The sequence below is a fragment of the Periophthalmus magnuspinnatus genome, chromosome 1 (genome assembly GCF_009829125.3).
Source record: "Periophthalmus magnuspinnatus isolate fPerMag1 chromosome 1, fPerMag1.2.pri, whole genome shotgun sequence".
Classification (NCBI taxonomy): Eukaryota; Metazoa; Chordata; class Actinopteri; order Gobiiformes; family Gobiidae; genus Periophthalmus; species Periophthalmus magnuspinnatus.
Window position 1 is genome coordinate 14811328 of NC_047126.1, and position 27749 is coordinate 14839076.

The 27749-nt window shown below is 36.5% G+C and overlaps 2 protein-coding genes across 10 annotated transcripts in view; both read right to left on the reverse strand.

Annotated features, from left to right (window-relative positions):
• Positions 1-102: 102 nt before the first annotated feature.
• Positions 103-6495, reverse strand: LOC129456343 (uncharacterized). 3 transcript variants are annotated; one of them, XM_055222666.1, is made up of 7 exons: positions 6348-6495; positions 5650-5770; positions 4320-5185; positions 3791-3886; positions 3375-3708; positions 1427-2899; positions 103-789 (listed from the first exon to the last, which is right to left on the reverse strand). In XM_055222666.1, the coding sequence occupies exons 2-7, from the start codon at positions 5750-5752 to the stop codon at positions 485-487; spliced, it is 3177 nt and encodes a 1058-aa protein (XP_055078641.1). In that variant the 5' UTR covers positions 5753-5770; positions 6348-6495; the 3' UTR covers positions 103-484. The 3 variants fall into 3 exon arrangements, with proteins under 3 accessions (XP_055078641.1, XP_055078643.1, XP_055078638.1); XM_055222668.1 differs by having other exon boundaries at positions 3591-3708; positions 6348-6451; XM_055222663.1 differs by having other exon boundaries at positions 5650-5765; positions 6348-6403.
• Positions 6496-6519: 24 nt separating this feature from the next.
• Positions 6520-27749, reverse strand: part of ctnnd1 (catenin (cadherin-associated protein), delta 1) — a 36308-nt gene continuing 15078 nt past the window's right edge. For 4 of the 7 annotated variants that reach the window (XM_033971034.2, XM_033968075.2, XM_033971775.2 and 1 more), the window contains 18 exons: positions 27362-27452; positions 26967-27154; positions 24864-25116; positions 24371-24442; positions 22718-22868; positions 22085-22286; positions 19595-19712; positions 19082-19238; positions 17360-17377; positions 17027-17092; positions 16623-16750; positions 15892-16042; positions 15165-15360; positions 14359-14558; positions 13655-13702; positions 13463-13545; positions 10164-10253; positions 6520-9156 (listed from right to left, as the gene is read on the reverse strand). In XM_033971034.2, the coding sequence (XP_033826925.1) occupies positions 10197-10253; positions 13463-13545; positions 13655-13702; positions 14359-14558; positions 15165-15360; positions 15892-16042; positions 16623-16750; positions 17027-17092; positions 17360-17377; positions 19082-19238; positions 19595-19712; positions 22085-22286; positions 22718-22868; positions 24371-24442; positions 24864-25116; positions 26967-27154; positions 27362-27452 (2179 nt within the window). In that variant the 3' untranslated portion in view covers positions 6520-9156; positions 10164-10196. The remainder of the gene's footprint in view (positions 9157-10163; positions 10254-13462; positions 13546-13654; positions 13703-14358; positions 14559-15164; positions 15361-15891; positions 16043-16622; positions 16751-17026; positions 17093-17359; positions 17378-19081; positions 19239-19594; positions 19713-22084; positions 22287-22717; positions 22869-24370; positions 24443-24863; positions 25117-26966; positions 27155-27361; positions 27453-27749) is intronic. The other 3 variants (XM_033969598.2, XM_033970349.2, XM_055221761.1) reach the window with 3 other exon arrangements.

The window sequence follows — 27749 nt, forward strand, 5'->3', positions numbered from 1 at the left end:
CCTCTACTGACACTTTGTCTGGTCTAGATTAAAATGTTAAGAAGTTGTGATTTTTGACAACAAAACAACAAAATGAAACAAATTTTGACAACAAAACAGCAAAACCTTCAACAAAACCCTTTAATTAATCTGTATACAAATATTTTGTATTTAACATATTTCTTTAGATACAGGTGCAGAAAATGTCTTTGTTAATTAAGTTGTAATAAGTGTAATAAACGTACAGTTAAATAAAACAGGCAAATACAATGTTCAAACGGCAAAAATAATAACTATTTGCATATCATTTTAAGTATAAAAAGGAGACACTAAGGCCAACTTGAAAACAAAATAGAAAAATAATATATTTCTAGAACATAAACATGGCTAAACTTAGCAGCATGGCAAGTCCGATTGATTGTTGACACTTTAATGGGTGTTTTACTAGGAACAAAACAGCGTTGTGAACATTAAAACTATCACACATAGTAGATACAAGTCTTTATTAATCTGTCTCACTTCCAGTCACATCAACATCAATACTATCCTCTTCCTTCTCTTCATCATGAGAGATTTTCACAGATTTTTGACCCTCTGTTGTTACGAACGTTCGGTCTGGAGAATGAAACAGAACATCCACGTCCATGTCCTCCTCATCATCCTGGAGACAGCCCGATCCCCTGGTACTCGGATCTGTTTCTTTTGAGTTCTCAGAATCACCGTTTTTGGATTCACATAAGTTTGAGCTGTTGATGTGTTGAAACGAATCATCAATGGTGAGTTCATTTTCACTTGCACTGTCTGTGACACCTGCAGGAAGAAGTGAAGAAGAAAAATAAGTTGCAAAGATTTTTTTTTCCAAGACCAAGATATTAATACCATGATTTCTTTTGTAATGAGCATTTAACTGTTGACCTAAAAGGGGATGGGTGTATTTAGTGTTAATTTAACATTTTTGTTTTATTTACTATTATTAGGAATTATTTTCAGTAAAAAACTGCTCTAGTTTCAGATCATGATTGCAGCCCTCAGCAGTTTTATGTAATCCTTGTTTTTATAGTTTATTTTAATGTAGCAATATCTTGAGGCACAATAGTGTGTCCCATTCCTACTTAAATTATTCAAATACTATATTTTACTATAAACATTCAGCAGCAGCATTAATTATTGAACCTCTATAACATTTATCTTAAGGTCAGGTTATTGTAATTAGGCTTTTAAGCAATTATTAAGACATAAGTCAAGCACAAGTTGATCCACAAGGAAAAATATTTGACAGTCACCTTACTCTCTGTCAATTCCATCACTTGATAAATAACAAAAATGTCTCCTAGTGTCTTTTTTTAAGTAAACCTATGCTAAACTAAAGTGGGTATCAGACTAGGTAGAAACTATAGTGAATGGTATGCAACACACACAACAGAATGAAGCCTAACTTTAACCTTACCATCATCAATCAGCTTTGGCGTTGCCTCTTCCATTTCTTCTGAGACCTTGGTCACCTTTTCAGGGATCACACTGACGCAGATCTCAGACTCATCACTGTTTTCAGATAAATTATTAAAGTCACTGATGGAGCTTGTGCTGTTGTCTACTGGAGGTGGAGTCTTTGGAGCATTTGACAATTGGTTTGAAAGTAGACTGCTTAGGGGCTGTTCGTCACCGTCTTCTATCACGTCAATCTCGTCTGAACGGACCTTAGTAATACCCGTTTCCCAAACTGAATCAACCATAACTGCATTCCCCCTTTCAGAATTTTCTGCCTTTTCACTCTGTTCTTTCTCACTTTTGCCTTTTGTGCCTTGTGTTTTCAAGTGCTTGCATTTTATAAGTTCTTGAAGGTCCTTCAGACTCACCATACGAGGTCTCTTCTCTGCTGTAACTATGCTATTGTCATCTGTTTTGGCATCAAATGAACTATCTATGGGCATAACCTGTTTTGAGGGCTCATCATCGATGTCTTCTTCCAGTCTAAGCCTTTTTGCTTGGTTTGGTACTTCATCTGAGTTTTTCAAACTTGTATTTTTAATTTTTTGCTCACTTTTATCCCTATTTGCAGCTCTTTTTCTTGGCCTTTCACGTTTTCTGTCATTTTTACTCATTTCGGGATTGGGGTAAGACTTTTCAGGAGTGCTATGACTATTCTGCGATTTCCTTCTCGTCCTGATTGGTGTTTTTCTCAAAGTATCTCCAGTCATTTTGGTCTTGGGTCTTAAACGTCTTGTTATCTGTGTCTGTAGTTCGTTTAAATTGCTTGGTAGTGGAGAGGTGGGACTCTTTCTCTCCTTTGCTAGCACATTATTGCTTGACAAACTCACCAAACAGTGACTGAAGTTAATATTTGCATCTGTCTTCACTTTTAACTGCTTGCATATCTTATTTAGTCCAAGATTTGGGCACCTACTTTTTGCACTGCGAGATGTTCCATCGTTATCCAATTTTGTACAAACTGACACTTTTTGTTTCTCACCAAGTTGTCCAACTGGCTTATCATTGCTTCCTGCTTCCTTACAGCCACTACTAGTGCTAGCAACAACAGCTGTCAATGGAAACTGTAATGATCTAGGCTTGTCCATAAGCCAGGTTCGTCCAGGCAGAGAGAAGTGAGCTGGGGTTTTATTGCCATCACTTGAATTATTATTAGAATCTAAAGGAGACAGACATGGGAGAAACTGCAGATCAGCTATAGAAAACAAATTGTCCTCATTTTCAGTGGAAAGAGGTAGTAATTCCGGTACGTTCGGGTCTTCTGGGGGATTTAATCCTGGGTTAGCTTTGAGGAGGCAGGGAGACGTTGTTGGACATGGTGAGTTTTGGGGGCTGTCTCTTCTTCCATCAGAGGTGCAGGGATTATTCAAACTCAAGTCACTCTTGGTGCCACATGGTTTTGAAGGTGGGCGGACAGTGCAACCAGACTCATCTAAAGCCGCAACACAACAACAGTCAATACAGGAACAGAACTGTTTTTTGTTTTTTTTTTGTTTTTAACCGAAAAAAGGTATTTCTATTACTAGTGTTAACATTTTAAAATATCTTCACAGATAGTGAAGCATGGCTCAATACTCATTAATACAATTTTCTCTCTAAAATTCATTATTGAAATATAATACAGGTGCACTGTGTAACTTTTCTGGGGAAGGACCTGTTTTCATGGAATGTTCTACAGTATGGCATTCAACTTATGCATCTCCATGGAGATAAGATAGTGGCACCACTAGGCCAGGTGACAGGTCAGGTATATGGAGAGAAGACCCAGCTAACAGTAAGAATGGGTGTTTTTCCAAGGTATTTTTGCGCAATAAAAACATCTAATTTTGAGTTTTATTTTTAGTATACAAATATTTTTATTTATTTAAAAATTTCACTGTAAAATGTAGACTGTATCCATGATATACCCGTTTCTGTTGAGCAGTTGCCATTCTGATCCCCGAAGCCTTCGGGGCTCTGATCTAGATCCCTGGACTTGTCATTTCTCTTGTCAATATTCGGCAGTATGTTCAGCCCAATCATAATGTCCTCCAGCAGCTTCTCCATCTGCTCATCCGTCTCCTCTACAGGATGAGATAGCTGCAGTGGCACAGGGTCACCATTTGGGGCACTCACAGACTCACTGATATTGCTGGTGTGAGGTCCTGGTTTAGGAGAGCTGGTGACGGATTCAGGGGCTTGATCAGTGGATGGAGAGGGTTGGGCAGCTGTAAGGTCTCCCTGTGACATTTTACAACTATCCTAAAGAATAACAATACACAATGTTGACAGATGTTAACATTAAAATAATAATAACTAAAGGACTATTAAGGGTTATTTTTACCGTTTTCAGAGAGGTAGCGCCTGAAAGAGCACCAGGGTCTTGCAGGTTCACCACCTCCCATATCTCCTCCTTGGTCCCCCTCCTCCTCAACTTAACCTGCTCAAATTTAAGAAAAAAAAAGCCACAATTAAAAACATCTTTAGATATTAGACATTTTGCCAAAAGGCAGCATAATATAGGTTTAAAGAAGGCATTTTATTCAGTTTTGATCTTTTGAAACAGTATTGTAACTGAATTGCAATAGGTAGTGCTTTAAAGATGTGAGAAATATATTCTGGGATTCCTTGCCCTACGTAAAATAATACTATCAAAAATTACAGTTGACATACTATTTATTTTATCCCATTTATTGTTTTGATTTCTTTTTTTCCTTTCAGCTCCTCATTTGTTGCTTTCATGTATTGAAAAAGTATTGTTTTGGACATCATATTCATGAAAAAAAATCTATTGCCAAAATTGTAATAGTTTCTTCAAATGAAACCACATTCCTTTTCCTTACTTAAGTTTCATAAAAAGAAAATGCTCTAACCTTGATCGAAATCTGTGTAGTCTCCATCATCTCCTGCATCTTCTCCAGGCTTTTAGTCGCCACTTTTTTATGAACTTGCCTTTTTTCAACTACAGAAGCCCCCTCATTCCCAGCTTCCTGATTAGTCTTCTCTTTATCTTTTGGCACTTTTCTTTGCCTGTCCTCCTTCTCTTCCTCCTCCACCACTACTGGACTGCCAATGATGCACTCCACACTGGTCTCAGGTTGTGTTGGCTGGGCCGCTCCTTCTTGAAGCCTTGAACAAATCGACTCCTCGCTTGGTGAAAGGTGCAACGACATAGTTTCATTTGGACATGACAAACTGACTGTTGCACTTGTCGACTGTTCTAAAATGAACTCTTCTTCACTGTATGTCTTTGAATTTACTGAGCAAGTTGTTTCAACACTGCTACAACTTTGAGGAACAGTGGATAAGGGGGTTGTCTCTTGATGCTCAAAATTTTCCATTGTCTGATTAGGGTCTTCTGTAATTGTCTGTGTGCCAATGGATACACAAAAGCTTCTGGGGGTAGCTTGAATTTGTGCATCTCTTTTCTCAAATTCAATCCTCTTACAGTCTTTGCAACCATTATGATGATTTCTAACTTCAACTTTTTCTCCCTCTACTAAATCTGGGAGTCCAAACAAATGAGCAGCTGCTAGTACATCCCTCTGCTCCATGGCACCACTAACCTCAAGCTCTCCAGAGTACAACAAACCAATCAGTTTTATCAAAATCTGTGGTTTCAGAGCGTGAAGCTGCAGCTTGCACGTACCAGCAGGGTATGATGGAGAGGCAGACAGTCTTTGGGACAGGTGCTGGCTTAGGGCGGCCAGGACACTGCTGTGGGTGGGGATAGAAATACCTGCAGAAACAATAGAAGGAAAAATAGGGCAAGGTGTACTGCATAATAAGCAAAAGAGTGTGTATGTTTTTGGCTTATATTGTGGCAAAACTTTTTTTTTTAAATGGAGTAAAAAATTTTGCTGAATTTAGTCAATCTAATCCACATTTTTATGGTTAGTCTCTTGTTAGGACCAGTGTAGCAATAATGTTGTCCCATTTTAGACCTGGTTTAGCACTCGTTTAGACATAGAGTCTACCATTATAGACGTATAAGGTGGTTCCCCGGAGGCCAAACACTTTCTTGGTGGTACTTAGGGTGAAAAGTTTGAGAACCACTTAGCATTTTAGGCATTCACAATGTAGGTAGTGGACAAATACTCCTGCATAATGGGCCAACTGTCCCAATATAGTCTAAACATGTCCTATTTGAGTGTTGTTGTTTTTTATTATTATCAAATATGCAAAACCTAAAGTGTGTCTTACCTTCTGTTTGCAGTAAAGTATCGCAGAACTGAGCACTGTTTTGTTGTCTTTGCAGCTCTCCAATAATCTTTCTCTCATAATCTGGCAACCAGTACCTCCGCATGTCTACATTTAGCCTAACCTAAAGAAATCAAATCAAAATTAAAACGTATAAACTCAAATGTAATCACTGATCTGATTTAAATAAAAAGCAAATTATAAATGTCATCATATGAGCATTTTTGGGGTTTCACAGTGTGTCAAGACATTTAACAAAAGCAGTTAATTGTCTGGTCTGATGTTAGCACAGTTAGCATAGTTAGCATTAGCATAGCATCACCACTGTGCTAGGGCTTTGAACTAGGCGCACGTGGAGATGCACACTTCCAAAAATGAAATAATTTACTCTTAATTAAAACATTCATTCCTTGATTACATTCGCGCACTTATTAACAACATTAATACGTGTTTTGGCAGTGGGTTAGACAGGCTGCAGACAAATATTCTACTTTGTTTTAGCCACGGAAGCATTTGGCAGTATGTTTTCAAATAGCTCATATTAAAAAATAAATTATTCCAAGTATTAAAAAAAACAAACGTATTCACTAGACTGCATTTTAACATCACGTTAAATGGGTATCCAACATTTAGTTAGTGCAGCAATAGTCTGTTCCAAATATTAAGAAACGTGGTGGAAAAACATCTAGTTTTCCACTTACCTGTAGGCTTATAGTGCCCCAAGTTGTAGAAATCCTGATTTTTGGACTGGGACCTGACTCCAAATACTAGTTTTAACATCCTTTTTTAAAATAATTACCCTTTTGCTAAATATCCCCCCCAGCGTTGACAGTGACCTCTACTGGCCACACAAAAGAAAAATCAAACAAACTCTTATTTTGAAAAATCATTTTCTCTTTTATTAAAAACAGTATTGCTAGTTACATGTTTCATTCATAAATGTGCAACTTTAAGAGCCAAGGCATAACAATTAATCAGATTTTCTTGTCATTAGTGTTTCCAGTATGTTGAAGGCTGAAAGTTTTTTTTTCTTTTGTTTTGTTTTTTGCATTTAATTAAGACAAACTGTTGAATCAAACTACAACTGATTGCATATGCGTTCACCCAAAGCACCCAAAACAATTAAACCAAAAATCAATATAAAAAGAAACACAAAAATACATAAAAGCATTAAAATTAACAAATATTCTCTGGTATATATAGTTTAAATGTGCTTTTTTATTTTTATTTTTTACTCCTTTTTAACTATAGCAAATTCTGGTCTTTGCCTCCATAATGACACCAATTACTTTAATGAACCCTTGCTCTCCCCAAATGTCCTCTTTGTCAGTCCACTCTTGAAGGCAACTTTGTAGTGTTTGGATTGGCTTAAGAAAAAAATACAAGAAAAAGCAACAAAAATTATCGAAAAAGATGGTTAACCCCCTATACTTAATGTAATTATGTACACCTCAATTTGCATTAGGTATTTGTGTCAGGAAAAGCAAAAGTTAGCAGAAAAAACACTGCTTTTGTAGAGTTTAGACTACATGTTTGAACAGTGAAGTTTAATACCTTATAAAATGCCAATCCCACAAGAATCATACGTAACATTAAGTTCACATATTAACCGTTATCTTGAGTAGAAAAGTTCAACTCAACTTATATCAAGTTGAGTAAAAGATATTGATTTTAGTCATGTTGTATAGTGTTAAGCAGGACACAGAGGCACTCCATTGGCCCACTATTAAGACACTGTTACCGACATTTTATATGTACACATTCAATAAGAATATAGACCTGAAGTTAGAAAGGACCCCCCGACATTAGTCTCACTGCAGCAATATCCCTCAAATGTTACAAAAAGAAGGAACATACAGTGACGAGTTTACCAAAAATAAGACAATTGTTAACTACTAAAGGATATTTCAATAAACTCGTTAAATGTACAGCCCATCAATTAGTTAAAATGTCATGGAAAAGTAGTTCTTACAATAGATTAAAGGTGCTCTGAGTAACCTTTCTGGTAAAGTGTATACCACCTCCTGTCTCTGAGGAACATTCTAGGCAAAGCAATAACATTTCCACAGTTTGGCATTAAACTTATGTAGATCCATGGAGACAAGCAGACGGTGCCACCTGGTCAAGTAGCAGATCAGATCTGTGTAGAGGCGTCCCCGCTCACAGTAAGAGTGTATGTATTTAAAGAGTGAGAAAAACACCTCTGATGAATTTAATATGAAACTGAATAGGTTTAATGCCATACTACGTAGCAGTCACATCTCCATGGAGATGAGCAGCCCACATAAAAAGTTATGCAGTGCAAATTAAAAAATTCTAAGTGAGCACTCCAAGCAGCAGATGTGAGAGAATACACAGAGTAATAGATTGAAGTTGTTGTGATTTTGGTCAGTTTGTGAAAACCAAATAATCATGGATTTCAAATATTTTGTTTTGAATTGTTAATTGCTATGGTAACAGTGCAAAATCCATCATCACTATGAGACCTATGATTAACCTATAAAACATCAAATTAATATACAGATTTAATCTCAATTAAAACATAGCCACTACTACTTAATATTTCACATTTTGTTTGGACTTGTATCTCTTTACATTGTAGAAATTGGGCCATTTTGTATTATTCTCGTTCAACGCCCGATTGGTTATGCATGAGATTTAATTTAATTTATAAATTTAGCTACTAAAACTTTACTTTTCCATAACATTTTACTAATTGTTGTCAAGTTGAAGATGAAAAAATTAGTTAGCTCAAGACTATTCTCAAATCCCATTTGAATCTACAGGTGACATTCATGATCAGAAAATGCAGCAGCTTCATGCATTTTGGTAAAGTGAATCAAATATGCATATTTGTAAAGGCCGTGAGCACTTTCTATATAAAGTCAAAATCTGAATGCATTTGTATTGGCAGATGCGGCAGTAGCAGGAACATTTTGGCACATGTACAAAAACGTGGTACAGTGCAAAAAGCAAGAGAACCACAACTGAATAATAGTAGCACAAGTTTGAGATTAGGAGGTTAATAAAGATCATTTGTCAGGAATTATTTAGTATTTAAACATTACAGAAAAATACACATTCCCTCATTTTTTCTTCCAAAACAGTAATATGCATTCCTGTAGATTACCACCAAGAAAGTGTCCCATTTGGACCCCATAGTTTGCCATATTTAGACAATGCTTAAACGAAATAAAGTTCAGAGAAGACTTCTTTCTTCCCATTTAGTGTTTTTTTCCATAGTGTTTGTTGAAGGTAAGAATAAAGTGGCATTTCTTTTTTAGTTAAATGTCCAGTTATCCACAGGAGAGCCACAACGGAGGAGGAATGTAAATGGTAAGAGGAGGAAGAGAGAAGCAATTTGAGAAAGATTTTGAGGAAAGACAGAAGATCAGATGCACAAATGGAGTCAGGAGTCATTGGTTTGGAAGTGGTCCTCCATTTTATGAGTTCAGCAAGGGCAGTAGGTGGGAGGAGGCTGTCGTCTGGTGATGCACACGATTAGTTTTTCTGCAAATAAGAGAAAATAACATAAGTAACAGGAATGAGTTGTAAGAAGAGGCCTAGGGGAGGTGGGCATGCCTGGACAAGAAAATTACCACATTTAAATTGGGTTCACCATAAAAAAAAAACAATATATTCACTTGGGCAAAGGTGGAATAACGTCCTCCAAAAATTTAAGGCGGGGCAAAATTTTCTGAATACATTTGAAGAAAATACAACCACTATAACTAGATTTTACATAAATGCAATGAAAGATGTCACACTATAGTTATTCTAATACTGATTTAAATGTAATGTATATATAAACTCCAAAATCTGTATAGAAACAAAATGATAAATAAATGAGATGTATTATTACTTCGATAGCATCATGTGTATAGTGTTATCTTTATTTGTTTTGTTTTAAATACACTTGAACTGAATAGAATTGGTATTGTGATATTTAGAATTTTGTGTGAATGGGAGAAAAGTAAATATTCTCATAACAGCTAAAACACATTGTTTTAGCCATTCATAAAACAAAACCACATTTATTGAATTTGTTCTATGTATAATTGGAAATTGAAATCATTCAAATAATAATTTTAATAATAAAAATCACAGTCATAATCATAATCATGTTGTATCTTATTTTAGTCATAATAATACAGGCTGTGACCCAGAACAGTTGATTGAAGAAAAAAAATCAATTGGATTTCTTATCACGTGTACTTTTGCTTGTAATTTGAAGAAATGTATAAACCAAATAACATAATATTTTCAACTGTTTACCAAATAACAACATTTTCAAAGTACTAATTTTCTTTCCACCTCTGCTGTGGACGTAAACTGAACAGGGGTAAAATCAAATGAAGATACATAATGACCAAAATATAGTTGTCTCCAGCAGGGGGTGCATGACAAATACAGTACATTACAGTGTATGCACAAGACAGACAAGTTACTGTTTAAGTGATACAAACTTAAAGTACAAGGCCGTTGAATGAGTGAGTGCAGTAGCGGGACACACATACCATGCGGGACATGCAGTGAACTGTGGGTGTGGCCTAACCATCGTAAGAATCCAAGAGAGGCAAAGAGGCTTGTCTCTCATACATCCCTCCCTGAAGAGACACAAGTGTGGACAGGAGGAGAGCAGGGAGAGGAGTTTTAAGCAGAATTAGAGGGAAAAGAACAACGTTTAGAGGAGAAAGAAGGTTAAAACATGTTAGTTTGGGATGCTCAGAGTATGAAAATCTTAATTAAAAAACATGATTATTTGGGTTGCAATTGGAACATTTATGTAGACTTAAAAGTAAATTGGCAGCATCGGGCCTGGTCAACATTGTGAATTTGTTGTTAAAAGGTACATCATGTAACTTTTCGGGAGGAGAGTGCCACTTGCTTACTTGACATTATTGCTTTGCCTGGAATGTTCCACAGTATGGCTTTAAAGTTATCTATATGCATAGAGACAAGCAGATAATGCCACCAGACCAAGTATGAAACAACAGATCTGTGGAGAGGTGACCCTGCTCACAGTAATGATACATGGTTTTCCAGGTAAATGCAATATAAACAGTTGTAATCACTTTTGAATGAAAGAAATGTAATGCCATACTGTGGAATATTTTGCATGAAGCAATAACATATCCATGAAAGTAATTAGGTCATAAAAAAGTACATAGTTCACCTTTAATGTTCTGCCTTGTAAAATAAAGATCAAAAACAATGAAAAAATAAAATATCATGTTCATTCTGCTGTGATTTTTAACACCTCAAATCCATAAAAATCTTGGACAAAAAAACCAAAAACTTCACCACTGCATTGTTTGATAAGTAGAGTTTACTGTTTTGACAAAACAATGTTTTGTATTCCATGAAGGAGGAACGAGTCCATCCAAAACATTTTGAAGGACTTCATTAAGCCAAAGGCCACACAGATGCACCACTTTCAGTCATTCTGTGATGTCTGTCAAATGGACTTCCTCTGACCGTAAGAGAAAATTCATCATTTTCCACTTTCAAGCTGCAACTTTAAATTGTGGATGAAGGTAAAAGTCTGAACACGTTTAACTCTTTTTACAGTTCTGTGCTATGGCTTTTTGTAAGATTCTGTAATTGTCTTGTGTCACCTGTTTACAAACAACAGATGAAAATGAGCATCTTTGCTATAATCTGGCAAACTTGCACTAATTACAGATGTTCATTGTCCCTATCAAACAAATTAATAAAACACTTATACTTACAAAATATAACATTTATTTCACTATACCATATATATTACGTATCCCAGCAATAACTGCAATCACAAATATAACCTAATTGTCAGCACAGCCCTTTGTTAGTTCAGTATTATCTTGTGTTATAGGAGAGGACACAGCAGACATAATGTGCACACAGCTCTGAGGACATGCGTCAACATGCTGTCCGTGGGAGTGAGGAAGAGCATGTCCCTTCACAAACACTTTTAACTCGATGTGAGCTTATTGGTCTGTGTAACAGGACTTGAATTAAGAGATTAACTTGTAGTATTTTGACATCACAAAGTATTATAGCAATTTATAATAAGAAAATGAAGTTTGTATTGGCACAGACTCAACAATGACATCTCTGAAAATAGCTGCAAAGCGAATGATCATTTTAGCAGTAGCTTTAACTCTCAATGATAATGTATGATATTCTGCTTTTAACTTTGCTCATACTTTAAATGACCTAAATATTAAGTTGTATAGAGGACAAAAGACATGACTGGAAGTAAAAGAATAATTATCAAAATGTAAATAAAAGAGCGCACACAGAAATATTGCTATTGCTGCTAATACATCATTGAGGAAATGTATAAATATGTAACAAATTAATGTGAAAATGTTGAGGAAAAATCTATGTATTGTAAAATCAATGTATTTACCTATGTACACATTTATTTACATATTAATGTACTGTATTTTCCGCACTATAATGTGCACCTAAAAGCCTTTAATTTTCTTAAAAACCCACAGTGCACCTTATAATCCGATGCGCCTTATATATGGATCAATATTGGTCAATTATGACACCCGTAGTCAGGAGGCGTCGTCAAAGTAATAGCGGTAATAACCCTTTAAGGACTGAGCACACTATGGGCCAGTATAGCTTCCCTAGACCCAGACTTTTCTTTTTTAGCCATAAAAATCATGTTAAACGAAGTATCAGAATTTACTGCATTTTTTCACACAACTACTTCTATTTTACACATCCATCCGTATTTTTTCTTTTACGCATCGAATAAATGACTGGGAAAATCCCCGCAGCACCCGCGCTCTCATTCGTCACCTTCGAGGGACAACAGAGGCAGATTACCGTAATGATGGTAAAATATTTAGATAGCCCCTTGTCTCCGCTTTGAAACGGCATTTGAATTTACATGAGAGCACGACTGGGCGCGGAGTTACGCTGCTGGAAAGTCCGCAACCGTGCTCTATTGGCAACGATAGCCTTCGATGCTATAGGGATAACGGGGAGACGGGGAGACAGCGCCGGGCGACATACGCCACAATCTGCCAATGGATCGCGGATGCCTGGGCTGATATATCAGTCTCAACTGTGGTCCGAGTTTCACAAAGGCAGGAATTGTCACTGAACTGCCAGACAACAGCAGCGACACGGATAATGGCGACTTTGACGAGACGGAATCGGGCACTTTGAATGAGCTCGACCAACTGTTCAACTCAGACACTGAAGAGGAAGAATTCGACGGATTCGTGAATGAGGAATGAACTGAAAAAGTGAGGCTTTACGTGTTTCTTTCACGTGTTTTCAACTAAACAAGGCTGGGAGATATTGTGAATATGGACATTAACGTTTGAACAACATTGAGTTATTGTTATTGCTTTGCATTGTTTCGAGAGTTACTATATTGTGATGCATTAACTTGTTTTGTGAGTGAACAAAGTTTTCAGAACGTTTTTTTGTTTTATTCTATTAATAAAGTTTGACTGAGTGACTTATCTGACTGTTTTGACTCCACCTTTAGTGCAGCTCCATCTCGTGGATGCGTAACACAACCCCAGATACTACAGTAGTTTATATTCTATGCGCCTTATAATGCGGTGCGCCCTATATATGAAATTTGTTTTAAAATAGGCCATTCATTGAAGGTGCGCCTTATAATGCGGAAAATGCGGTATGTATTTTTATGAATTATATTTATTCATTTTATTTGTTCTTTAATTATTTTTTTTCCAATTGTGTCACTTTGGTCCTCCATTAAGTTTAGCTCTACAACTATAAAGTAACAGGGTAGAATAATGCTTTTTAAACCATGCATTCTTCACAGGAGACTTGAGTTTACCTGGACCGCATCTTTGTCAGCAGGTTCGAGTGTGTTGTCCAGAGTGTTCCTTCTCCCTTTCTGATCCAGTGTGGAGTAGGCATCTATACAGAACAATGGAAGACAGGTTAAGATTATTATTTCATATATTTACAATTTTGTAACACATACATTTTAATTCACTCTAGTGATTTACAGTGTAAGGAGCCTCACCTGGTCCCAAGTCATTCATCGGAATCATATCTCTATCCCCTTTGGCCCCTGTGCAGCAAAAACATTACATCAGTTTCGTATCAACAGTAAGAGTTTCAGTGACTGCATTGGGACACTCAGAATTAATAATCTGATACTAAAAATAGTACAACTTTGTTCAATATGCATTGCTGCCATAAAAAAAACACTGTAATTTGACCTCTACAAAGTAAAGACTATCATCCCCAAAGGAAAATTTGTCATCTGTATTTGAACCATCCGTGAATTCTGTTGTGGTATCCACTCAGGAGCATTGGGTGCTAAAGTGCCACACCTGGGCAGATCTTTAGACTTGGTCAAGACTACCTTGATTGGAGGATTTTTACCTATGCTGCATGATTTGGGTTGTTGGGGAAACCAGAATACATGCAAACTCCAAACAGAATGTCCAGCTGGCCCGGGAGTCGGCTGGAACGCTCTTGCCATGAGGCAAGAGCACTAACTACCCACTACTCACCAACTACTCTCTGTTTATACTTTTTTTTAAATGATTCATTTATTTTTTGTGTGTGAGCTTAGTTATTCTTTTACATGCAAAAACAATATCCTCACTGACATCAATGCACTCATCCCCATAGACATATAATCAGTCTATGGTCATACCAACAAAAAAAAAGCATGCAATATGAAGTCCCCACTTGGTACATCGTAAACCCAAGCTGCACCTTTGTCTATGAGTGGCTGAGTGCTTTCCTCATAGCCTCCGTTGGCGCGGGTGTTGCTGGGGGGGTTGACGTGGCTCAGATTCACCATGAAGTCCGTCTTCTTCCAGCCGTCCTTCTCCAAGGCCCGTCGCAGCTCCTTGTATCCCCACACAGTCTGCAGTACCAGGCCAGCCCCCCGCACCTCACGCTCCGAGCGGTTACTACCGGGGCCGGGAAGGACAACATTTTTTATTATTGTAACTGAGCAAACATATTACTTCTTTCACATATTAGGATACAGATTTTTTGTGGTTGTATAAATTCATGGATGTCAGGTTCCCATTGATATGCACCTTTGAGCACTTTTCTCCATTCAAGAGATAATATTTTTGCCATAGCAACTGAAAATTCTTAACAAAGGAGCTATTTAACCATTCTGAAAGCCAAGGATAAGTTGTACAATGTTGCCAATTTCAAGTTTTAAGTTTGTTTTCCTTTTGCTTATTTAAATATACTTCCACTTAACAAAATATTATGCCAGCATGAATGAGCAATATTAAAAAGCTATAGTTAAACCTCCCTCATTTTTGCATACAGAGAGCGTTATTGTTTCATGTGGATATTAGGCCCATAACCATAAAAACATAAAAAAGGAAGAAAAAAAAAATCTTCTTTGCCTTCAACCTTGACTTTAATCTATGAACAAGTGCAGTGTTAAAAAGCTAAGAATAACTTAAACTCAAAATTATTGACAAAACATATTTTTTGTTTTAGCCTAGTTAAGTTTTAGTTGAAAGAAAATATTATTTTTGGGTTAACAAAATTACCCGTCCTTGTTGATGAGCACGAGTCTCTCTATTCCCTGTGACGCTCTCAGAGTCTTGGCTGCCTCTAAACTGGAGCCCAGGACCTCGTGGAGCGTGCTCAGTACAGATACCACCGTCTCCTCAGACAGAGCTCTGACCGGCTGGCTCTGACCACCTCCAGGTAGGTTCGCCACCAGGTGAGGCACTGCATGTTGACCTAATAAATACACACAGTAATTATTTTATTCTACACAAGGGATCGACTAGGGCTGTGTCATATGAAAAAAACTATATATTCATGACTGCATAGTATTTCACTTGTACTTTAAAAATGTGTATGTTATTCAATAATTAATTGCAAAGAAATGGAAATAGAAATTATGTGAAATCATTTATTTAGACTTGAAGTGTCATACTCAATCTTTGCATTTCCCGCCTTCATCTTTCAAGTTTTAAGAAGATTAATTAAGATCATGATTAAAAACAAGTGACACGTTTTACCTGGAAGAAATTGTAACATAAATTCCCTTAAAAACTTTATTCATGTAAATTAGTGCATTTGTTTTACTTTCCCCCATAAAATACGTTGTGATAATATATCAGACCATGGTGCATTGTCTGCAGCCAATTGTAAAACTTTTGAACAATTGCAGTTGCAGTCATTTACTTATTGTTAGCTAAATTTATAGAAACACAAATTATATATACTCAATTTTGATTATATTTTATAATTTATGACATTTCTCACCCAATAACTCCCTGTTTCTTGGGTCGATGGCCAGGTTGCGTAGGGCTCCAGACATGGCTCGGACAACACGGTCGTTGCCATGGGCCAAAAGTTCTGTCATCATGGGCAGCCCCTGCTCTTTACGCAGCATCCCCCGGATATATCTGCCATACTGCAAGACAAAACAACAAGCTCAAGTTTCTGTTAGTGGGGTTCTATTGTATTTAATAAAATATCTGTCTCACAAGTAGTATCATACAGTCCCTTAACTTACTACTTAGTTTTCCCATTTCACATATTAGAATTGATCGAATATATATTGATTAAGAATGTATTGGTATTAATATGATTTCTAGTGTCTGTTTAATGTCGTAATGTAATTTTTTGCCAACAATATCTCTGGCATTTCATTTCACTTTCACCTCCAAATTACATTGACCTCATTGCATTTTTTGCCTAAAATTCTATATATACCTTTACACCAATATATTTACCTTTATACCAAAGTAAAATGGATAATCCCATTTTCTCTCATGAACAATCTTATATTTACTTTTAGAATGAAATCTACAGTAAATTGTATAAAAAAAAGTTAAATGAATGGACCTGCTGAGGAACTGAAGATGGAAATTAGCCATGTTGGCTATAACCTTTAGATATTTACATTTTTAAATGTTCATTAAAATATGCTGTCAATTTATAAATAAAATAATTAAGAAAAATAAGAAATAAGACAAAAGTCATTATCTTACAGTCCAGCGCCCAGCACACAGGTTTTGAACAGCTCCAGCTGAAGCCTCCAACACAGTGGGGTTTTTCGACTCTTTCAGGAGAGACGTGTAGATCCGGACCACCTCGGGCTGATACAAGAGCTCATATCCTAAAAATAATTACATTTTTAAGTCATTGAGTAATTAATAACACTGAAAATAGAACAAGCCATTTACATAAACTAATTGGGGCATCACATTTTAATAGAGATTGAGTTACGTTTAATCAATGATATAGGTGCCAATGACACATGAGTCTATAGCCTCTGTCAGTGAAAACACGTGGTTTGATGAAGAGTTCAGACTTCAGGGATGAATAAACCAATGAATCAGCCAAACCAATAAACCAATGGAAACACTGCAATAGTGGTGAATATAATCATTACCTTTGGCTGGAGTTGTCCTTTTTGGGATGTCTACCGTGTCCTCTCCAAGATTATCTTCTTTCTTACCTGTAAAATATATAAACATTTAAAACCAAGAAACCCACATGATAAAGTTGTTGGTTAGTAAGAGTTCTACTAATATTAGACAAACGTGCCATCAGTGCAGACAAAAACCCAACACAACTACACACGTGTAAACTTCAGTAACTTCCAGTGCAGAAACTACATGCTTGTTAGTGCTATAAACATTAAGACAAGTTAGACAAGCAGATCTAGTACAATTACAAGGACGACATAGATTTGAAGCAAAGTGCAGTGAATGGGAGAGCTTACCTTTAGAAAACCACTCATCTGCCGCCCGGTCAAAAGAGGTAGAGGAGAGGAGAGGAGCAGAACAGGAGGAAGAGTAAAAAGGATTAAGTAAAAAAGGAGACGCAGCCATGACTGAGGCACCAGTTAACACCTGTCCACATCCCAGAGCACCACAAACAGTCAGCAACTGCACATGCTGCATGTGGAGGCCAGAACATGTACAACTTCAAATGTACGCATGAGATTAGACCCAGATATCAAACAAAAGCAATGTATATTCACTATTTAATAAACCAAAGAAGAAATATGTAAAAAAAAAAAAAAAAAAAAAAAAAAAAAAAAAAGAATCGTGTTGTAATACAGATACAACAGTAAACTATTATAACAAACAAGTGAATTTGCTATTTCTTTTTTTATCCTTTATTAGGCACTCTTCTCTTTTAATGTTAATTTTGATGATTATTTGTAATTATTACGTTTTTGATTTGCTGCATTGTTATTTGAACGTCTTATTTATTCTGTAAAGCACTTTGAATTCCTTTGTGTACGAATTGTGCTATACAAATAAACTTATATTGCCTATCCACATTTTCTGTACAGAAGGCATTGAAAAAATGTGAATAATTTTCTAAACTTGTAAGACAGAAAATCACCATGTACAACAAAATGCATGCAACTGTAAATTCAACATAATTAACTTAGCTAATGGACGCAATTTTTAAATTCCAAAAATGCAATATTGCAACTAAAATATAACCTTGTCTGCCACTACAGTTGGATCAAAGAAGTGATGCATTAATTATTAACAGCATGTAATTACACTTGCAACATAAGATCTACATGTTGAGTGAAACACAAACAGAGCAGCAGAGACAGCCTCTTTCACTTGTGGAAATAGTTGACATTCCTCTTGTAAAATGCGTGTGCTGTTGGTATCAGTGTGAGTGTGACATCAGTGGATCACAGCTAAAGTGCCTCTTACTAAACTAATTCTATCACAAGCCTTGTTTCAACCCCACTCCACTTCACGAGGGTGCATCTGTGTTGGCTGAGGTGTGTTGGCAGTATCAGTAAATAATACGTAAATACCAGTGTGACAGAAGTTGTTTTTTTTCTGTATGACGCTTCCTTTCAAATGTCATGGGATGTGAAAACTGCAATGAGCAATAACAGCTCCAGGTATTACAAACGTGAGCAGAAGAACATGTTTTAGATTTAAATATATGTACAGAAATATACATACAATACAATTCATAGAGTTTACACAAACTAAACTTATTTTGGTTTTTAGAGTACCATACATGACATATAAGCATTATAACAACTATTTGGAAAATCTGCTGAGAGTTAATTTGCATATTGATACCAAATAATATAAAAAGGTGCAGTATACAACATCTCTGCTTATCTCCATGGAGATGTTACACTCCATGGCATTAATCTTATCCATCTCTACGGAGAAAAGCAGGTGACACCACTAGGCCAAGGTCAAATCTGTAGAAAAGCGACTCACAGTAGGAATGCATGTATTTCAAGGCATTTTTTTGAAGCAATAAAAACAGTTTTAATTGAATAAATACAAGATACATGTGCTTAATGTCATACTGTGAAACATACAAGGCAAAGCAAAAGCTTTTCCATGGAGATAAAGCAGGTGACTGACTCGCACGAAAATGTTACATAGTGCACCTTAATAAATATAACATTTTTATACTTGGTTTTGAGTTGAATTTGAACACTTACCTTTGCTTTTTCGGGAGCTGAAGCACCCGCCCTTTTGGCCGGAGGACGAGGACCCTTGAGTGAGGGGCGTGGCCTCCTGGTAGCGATCAGCACCGGGGATTTCACGGTGCACCTGATAGGACAGGTTCCTCAGCAGACACACACTGTTCTCTATCAACTGCAAAATAAATGAATGAATAATTGAATAATGACATTTTTTATTTAAAAATGTAAGCAAAACAAAGTTAAGGACAAAACTAAAAGTTTTCGAACAAGGGCCAAACAATTTCTTGCATTTGTTTCTGTTATGCCTTATCCTGTACAAAGAATACATAAATTACTGTGATTTTGCACCAGCATTGCCTCTCCGCATAGAGTCTATTAAATGCAACAGGATTTTTATATCGGTTATTAAAACATTATTTACCAATCTCCAATTATGGATACATAAATGAACTAACTCATCTTTTTCCTTCCATCTTTTTCCATCTTTAGTTTTTTTCTTATATTATACACATCTTAACAGTTACATACCTTATTATCAACATCTTTACAATCGATCTGGGACTGGACAATGTACATGAGAGAGTCTACCAGCCCTGTGCATTCTCTCAACTTCCTCCTCGCCTCACTGCGCTCCGAACTTATGTTTCTATGACGACAGGTATGAAGAAACCACAGAGGTTAGCACATGCACAAATAGAAGAAAGAAAAAAAAAACACTAATTTGGGGTCTAGGGCACAATAATACACCTTGAATGAAACTCCACTTGAATTTAATCGCCAACAAAGAAAGCAGTTTTCAAAGATCAGGTTACTAAAATTTGTGACCCAATTGAAAGGATAAAGTGTAAGTCGACACTGGGGCTGGTCCCCAAACACCAAATGAAAAGAAAAGGAAAAAACACACCCACTTTACCTTGTTTGACAGCATTCATGCTATTGAATTAAATGAATTAATATAATAAAAGAAAATATTTAAAAAACAAAAAGTGTCACAGTTAGCCTTAACGGAACATAAGGGTTAAGCCAAATTGGAAGCCACCATCTTGAAACAATTGTAATGACCTGGTATTGACCTTACTCCACCCCGCCCATTTTTGCAGTAAATGCGACTCAACAGCGCTTTCTTTGTGGTGGCACTACCAGTTAAGCGGGAATCCCATTCATTTCAATGGAAAATTTGGGAAAAAGTTTTGCAGCTAAAATCTGATATAAAGTAGGTTGATTTGTGTGAAATGTTCAATGTTCATGTGACCAACAAGTCAACAGTGCACCGATTCTCTGGGAGCCTTTAAAACTGCTGTATAGTCCCTATACAACTTATTTTCTGTCAGGATCGGCAGCCCACTGCAAAATAATACAACCAGCATGGCAATGGCAGGCCCATGGCAATTTCCAGAATAAGGTGAATACCAAATACAAACTAAAATGTCCACAAGGCCCTCTGAAGTGAAGCAAATATGAAGTCTGGGGTCCTATTATATATGAAAAGCAGCTAATCCTATAGTTTAGACTTGTTTTGAAATGTACTGAATTCTCATACTTGTTTAGCATGTAGTATTTAAGACTCCTTTTCATTAATGCCCCTGGACTGTGAAATGAACCATGAAAAAAATGTCAAAATGTAATTGCAATATGAATATCGTTTTCCCAAATTAGAATATCAAAATCATTAAGTAAAGTATAAAGTATTGATTCAATACTCCTTCTTTGCATATATTTTGAGTCGTTCCCAGACAGTGCACAGTAGTTGACCATGAGGGGAATGCAGACCACAAACTGTTTACACTGTTTAAAGTCAATGCCCCTTTGTCCTGTGTTTGCCCTTGTATCTGAACTACCACTGTCCACTGCAGGACTCCTGATTTGGTTAAAGGTTCCAGCTTAAGTAATCAGTATTTTTTCTAAAAGAAAGTAAACATTTGATTATATAGGGTCAAATTACTACATCAAGTGATACATGGGTCAAAAGAGAACAGATCATCAAAAATGAAGCAGCAGAGGCTCAGTGGTCAGAACGTTTGGCTGCCAACCAGAGGAGTAGAGGCTCTAGTTGTGTTCTTGGGTAAGACACTTCACCCACCTTGTCTTTGTATGAATGTGGTGTGTGTAGTTACATGGCCAGAAAAATCTAATAATGCCATAACTATATCTGAAATTTGATAATCAAAAATGATATGTATCAGTTTAGTCATAGACTTTTAGAGTAACAGTATTTGGAAGTAAACATATATTTTTAAATGGGCACGTTTAGACTAATCTTTATCACTGCTGTATTGATTCCCTTCAACTGTATTTTCCTTGTTAAAACATGCACAGGTGTGAACAATCAGACAGAAATCAGATTACTCACAGCAGATTTTGCCATCTACATGCTATTTCAATCAGATTTCTGGTGTGCAAGTAAACCAGTGAAAGGCCTATATTGCTGTTGAGTGAATGAATAATGATGATGAATGATAATTACATAAATAGGGAAGGACAGTTGACCGCTAAAAGGATGCTTTTAAACAGACTAAAATGTTTTCCCGTAAAGACCATGTGACTAATGTTTTTATGAGCTTGTATATTCCATATGGTAAATACCAAGAGACTTAATACACATTTAGCTCTATCCATCAGACTATAAATACTGAAGGACAAATAATATCATATTATTGTTAATGCATTTCCACTGTTACTGTCTGCATCACATTAGACAGCACTAATCAACATGTTTTTTCCATATTACTGCAACTACAATTATATTCCATTATATGCCTTTAAGTGCACTGAATAAATGTAGTTACTGGTTTTGTATGTAATTGCATTTTCTTGCTTGATATAACTTGTCTATGGAGGATTGCATTCACGTCTTCAAATTTGATTATGACAACATTTTAGAAGTAGGTGCCAGCAAGAGCCTTGTTAAACCAGAAAATCTACTTTAATTTGTGTGAGGGATCATATAATGATACAAGAAATTACATTTTAGTTGCAGTTATGTATAATCTCTAATCCTGTCCTCTAAGACCTCCATACCTGAGGCAGCCGGCTGTGTTGGTCAGGGCTGTCTCCCACTCCAGATGTCGGGGTTTGCAGTTCTCCTCACCTCCTCCGGCCCCGTTGCTACCCCTCTCCCAGCCCGAGTGAGGCACCAGCACCTCGTCAGACAAAGCGTGAAGCGCGTGGTCCACAATCTCCATCTTCACTGAGTCGTGTGAGGACAGGTTCCACAGAGTGCCTGAAAGCAAAAAGATAAGCTTGTTATAGAAATGTTGTTCATTGCTTCTCTGCATAGTTCAAAGATAAACTTGTACAAAAAAATCATTTTAGTCAAGGGAGAATAACAAAATATACTTTTTTCCAAGCATAACAGATAATGGTGTATTTTGAAACTGAATTTTTCCTTTTAATAATAATAATCATAATGCATATCAACTCCCTTTCACCTAATCTTTCTTGGGCACAATAATTTACCATTTCAGGTTTATAAAGTGCAATTGAGTAAAAAAAAAAGTACTATCTTGAACCACTATTTCTGCATGAAACACAACTAAAACATTTAAAGAATGCAGTCCAAACCTAGTATAATTTATTCATTTTCTCATAGCATTATCAGAAATAAAATGAATTTGTAAACAATCAATCATTAAAAAGAGGAAGATTATTAACCTGTTATGGAGTCGGTAAGTTCCTGGTCGCGGGTTTTTCGCAGAAGTCGAATCAGTGCAGGGACGCCATCACAGTTCTTTATAGCAATCTTGTTGTCTGGGTCTTTGCCGTAGGAAATGTTCTTTAGTGCTCCACATGCTGCATAGTGAACCTGTCAGAGGAAATTCATGGATATATCAATACAGGCAATTAGCAAGAATGTCCAGCTAGCAACTGATTTTAAATTGTTGCTTGGATATTATTACTGAAAATATATCATACGAAACAGCCACATCAGCCATGGTGCTAACTGCCAATTAGCAAAAATGACATCTCTGACCATAATGTCAGTCACATAACACATAACCTTCCAGCTAAGAAGACCACTCTATTTAACTCACTGTCAATAGAGCAAACAATATAATTCACAAATTGAAAGTAAGAGCTGAAATATTTGGGATGCCTCTTTAAAATCCTTTAAATACGCACTACACTATTACTAACCTCAGTCCTTTCCATACAAAATCTCACCAAAAGCACGTACTTAAACTATACCACAATTATATTTATTTCTAAGTGATAAACCACAAAGCATAAAAATACAATCATAATACACATAATAAAATATAAAAGTTAAAACTGCAGTAGTGGTTTGACCCATTTCTCAGACCAAACAGTCACCAGGCTTCAAACTGTACTGGAATAGAGGGATGAAATGTCAAATTAAGATGCTTCTACAGCAGGAATGTATGGTGTGGTTTGGAGGGTAATGCCTTACAAACATCAGCAAAACGGCTGCCACAGCTCAAGCCAAATGAAAGGGAGTCCAAGGGAAAGCGGACGATAATTTTTAGCATTAGAGTTGACCTTCAGGATTTGACCGAGAAGACTGAGACATTTTGCTTATTTATTCCCATATGGTATTTGGTATTAGCAGCATGTCTCAAGTTCACCTAAACTAAGGCTGAAATATTGTTCTCAACTGAATCTTAATCACAAATTGAATGGCTGTGATTTAAATGAATGTGATTCTTGTATTAGTTTAGCAGTTCATATTTTAGAGTGCTTTCAAATGTGTTTAAAATGTGCACTGTGATTTGAATCTTGACACAAGAAACACAAGAAAATCAAATTGCAATTTTGAGACCTCATTACATATTTTTTTCCCAAATTGTTACCAACCTAAGCCTATAGTTTAATTTGAGGAAAATGTATGATTACAGTGTTTCATGAGAGATGGACAATACATTGTAATGATCTGGTATTTTGTGTTTAGTTCACCTTTTGACACCTTTTGTTGTTCTTGTAACTGTTTAAATGTTGTTGTTAATGTAATTGTTTTTGTATGTGAGACTTGGTTTTTATGCCGACTAGTGGATATGAAGGTTTTATTCGTCAATTGCTGGTTTTGGAGGCAGGTTTTAGGAATTGAGACTGCAGTTTTGCTCTTGGTTTGGCATTACACTTGTGTTCAGAAAATAAACAACCAGAAGAAATTTGGTGTACTTTCTTACACCAAAACGCTACAATATTTTTTAATGTTCAATGCCACAAAGAATATAGCAGACAAAAATAACATTCATGGAGATAAGCAGGTAGCAGATACTTTATCAGAAAAGTTACATAGTGTACCTTTAATCTCCAAAAGGCAGCTCAAAAACACCTAATACTAACCTCTCTGTTTGGGTTGTCGAGCATCGAGACCAGCGCTGGAATGCCTTTAAGACGACGTACATCAGTTTTCACCTGAAACACAAAGAACACACATAAGCAAATAGCACTAAATTATAAAGAACTAAACAAAATCACAATGCTATATGACTTCCAAATGCCCAAACAATATGAAAGTATATGGTCTAATTTTGCTGCACACCATAAATTTGACATCGAATATTCTTATAAATAGGGACAGGATATAAAATACAATATAAAATCTATTCGATCTGACCCATCTTTGCTGTACCTGTAGTTTAGACGTCTACTAACACGTTCTGAAATTCAATCAATTCATGGGATTCTAGTTTAAGTTTATCAGTTTATGTTTCAGTCTTCTCTCATATGTTAATGCTCCTGGCATAGTTTAAAATGTCCACTCTGAACATAATCCTACTTTTTAAACATATATTGCAAATCAAATTACCCTACATATACAAGTCCTAACATTTACCTTATCATTCTTGTAGGTGAGATGCTGTAGATAAGCGGCTGCGTTGCTCCTGACCGGGTCCAGCCTGTAGTTAAGCATAGCGATGACCTCTGGTAACTCCGGTTGACGCCAAACGCCGGGCCCGGGGGGTTTCCTCAGGGTGCTGTCGAGAGAGGCCATGCTGCCCCTCTCGCCTTGAGCCAGAGGAGCACCCCCCCAGTAGTACATGTCTGCAGGACCACTCATATCGCCATCTAAAGTGCCCTCATAACTCCTGCGAAGGTAATGTGAAGTTAGGTTGATGAAAGCAAACGATTTGATGAAATTAGACAATTAGAGCTGGGAGACATATGGAAAAATATGCAAAATTATAATATTGATTATATGTATTAAAAATACTGACAAAAATAGTTAGTGATTAATCCAGTTATACTTAAATGGGGTTAGTAACTACATTATTTTTACCAGTAACGAGTAATCTAATTAATGACACTTTCCTCAACGCTACTGTTACTGTCAATGTAACAGGGTTGGTTATTTTACTGCGAGTCTCAGCAGCAGTGATAGATCAGACTCCATTCTCTCATCTCATTCAGAGGAGCTGAAAAGTTTTTTCCTATGTTTGGGAAGCAAACAAGACTGAGACCATTGGCAAAAAAAAAAAAAAACCCTGTAAAGGCGGCCAATCAGAAGCAGCGGCTGCAAAGACTTGGTTTCATTGGTTTAGGGCTGACAAGAGAGCAAATATCGTATTTTACGGACTATACGTCGCTCCAGAGTTGCACCAGCGAAAAAATGAATAATACTAAAGGAAAAAAACATAAATAAGTCACACTGGATTATAAATCGCATTTTTGGAGAAATTTATTTTACAAAACCTGAGACCAAGAACAGACATTTTATCTTTAAAGGCAATTTATAATAACAACTATATAATAGAGAACAACAGGCTAAATAGCACTACAGCACATTTACCAATATATTTATTCAGCTACATGAAGCATAGACAACAAAGTGAATACGTGTCTGGTATGTTAACGTAAGATATTAACAGTTGACCAGATAATTAAAGCATAAAAAACAAGTAAGAAGTTTACTCTCGATCTCACTCCAAATCACAAAATCCACTGAATCTAAATCCATTGCCTACAGTGCTCTCGCGCGGTTGTCAGTGTGACAATAACGAAAATGTGAAATTATATATTTTAATAATTTCACATATAAGGCACATCTGAAGTGACAAAAACTACAAGTTGCACCCCCGGCCAAACTATGAAAAAAAAGTGCGACTTATAGTCCTAAAAATACGGTACTCTGTGTTTTCAATACACATGAGAAATGCGCAAATTCTTGTGAATTTTATGAATATACATCATTATTTGGTGATGGAAGACTAAAGGTACATCTACAGCGGGAGTGCCTCATGCATTTGGAGTTTACAGATCGCTAAAAAGACGTGAGCATTGTGATAAGATACAGCCCTCTGCTTATGCTACTTATCTTAAGTGCAGCTAATTTAATATGTTTGGCGGTTCAACTCTGGTTTTACAGGTGTATTAGCGTTGTCATGTGGCGTCCCCATGTTTGTAATGTTCTGATATCACTTGTTTGGCTGCAGTCTGCTGGGATAATAGTTTGCTCTGCATAGTTATGACAGTATACTTGTGAGACTGTGTTGGTGATTTTAAGCTCTGTGGAGGAAATAGCTTATAAGGCTGGCGCTATGCAATTTTTAAAATTTAATAATTAAATTATGTCATAATTAGTTACTGCCATCATACAGTAACACAGTAAGTTACAGTAAGTTACCAATGCTTCCCCCAATTACTTTGGGGGAAAAGTAACGGGTAACTAGAACTAATTACTTTTTTTGAATGATCTTTCTGCTTGCTCACAGGAGTAATATAATATGATGTTACTTTTACCTACATTTAATAGCATGTAATCAATATTACTTGTTTGTAGTTTAGTGTTTTGTTCTTTTTCCCCCCCTGAATTCAGTAATAGTAATACTGTCTAGGAGTTCTGGCATGATTACTGCAGTTCGTCTTGTACTTTGCCTAAGTTAAACAAACAAAAAATGTCATAATTGTGTATCCCTAACACATAAGAGTGAGATCATACCCTGCTCGTCGTGGCGGGGCATGGGGGAAGGCGTGGTGGTTGCGGGGCACTGTGCTGTAGTGCATAGGATGTCCCATGCCGTAGTCAGGCTCATAAGACCCCATGCTGCGCTGGTCGTCTTCCAAGCCATAGGGCTCAGGGACAAACCGGGGGATGGACGATAGCTCCATTGCACTACCACGTCCGACCTACACAAAGTAAACAGAAATATACATGGGTTTGAGAGTGAAGAAAAAAAAATCTATCCATCTTTTGAATGGTGAAAATGTTGTCACCATTAAACAGGAAGCTGAAAATGAATATGACCAGATCTGTTATGTAAATAAATGACACCAAAGCAGATGCATGAAATGGAGAGGCACACCAAACAAGCCCAGGATGAGTGTTGAAAATACCTGTGGTTGGGCTGCATAGGGGTCCAGCTGGCCTCTGCTCTGGGCTCTGTAGTTTGGATCCAACGTCCTGTAACCATCTGGGTGAACTGGCCTAAAACAAGAACGCATTTAAATATGAAAAACGTCATTACATGGAAAAGTCTTGTGTACTGAAGTTCAGAGAAGACATACATTTTTTTATGTTTTTAGTTTTTAAATATATATTTGGAGTATTATTTCACAATTTGTTCAGTATAGTGTTCTAAAAAAGCTGAGAATATTTTTTTTTCTGAGCACACAAACACACTCAAATGCATGATAATACAGGATTATGATCAATCAAAACACAACTCTAAGTAAGATAATTATAAAGGAACACCATTACAACACGTTTAAAAGCTCACATAAG

What these genes read in the sequence shown, in the direction of transcription:
- LOC129456343 (XM_055222666.1), bottom strand. Translation starts at nt 5,752, where the DNA reads ATGCGGAGGTACTGGTTGCCAGATTATGAGAGAAAGATTATTGGAGAG. An exon ending in CAACTGCTCAACAGAAACGG is followed by an intron (nt 2,900 to 3,374) that starts GTATATCATGGA and finishes TTGCGGCTTTAG; the next exon opens with ATGAGTCTGGTTGCACTGTC. An exon ending in GCCAAAGCTGATTGATGATG is followed by an intron (nt 790 to 1,426) that starts GTAAGGTTAAAG and finishes TTCTTCCTGCAG; the next exon opens with GTGTCACAGACAGTGCAAGT.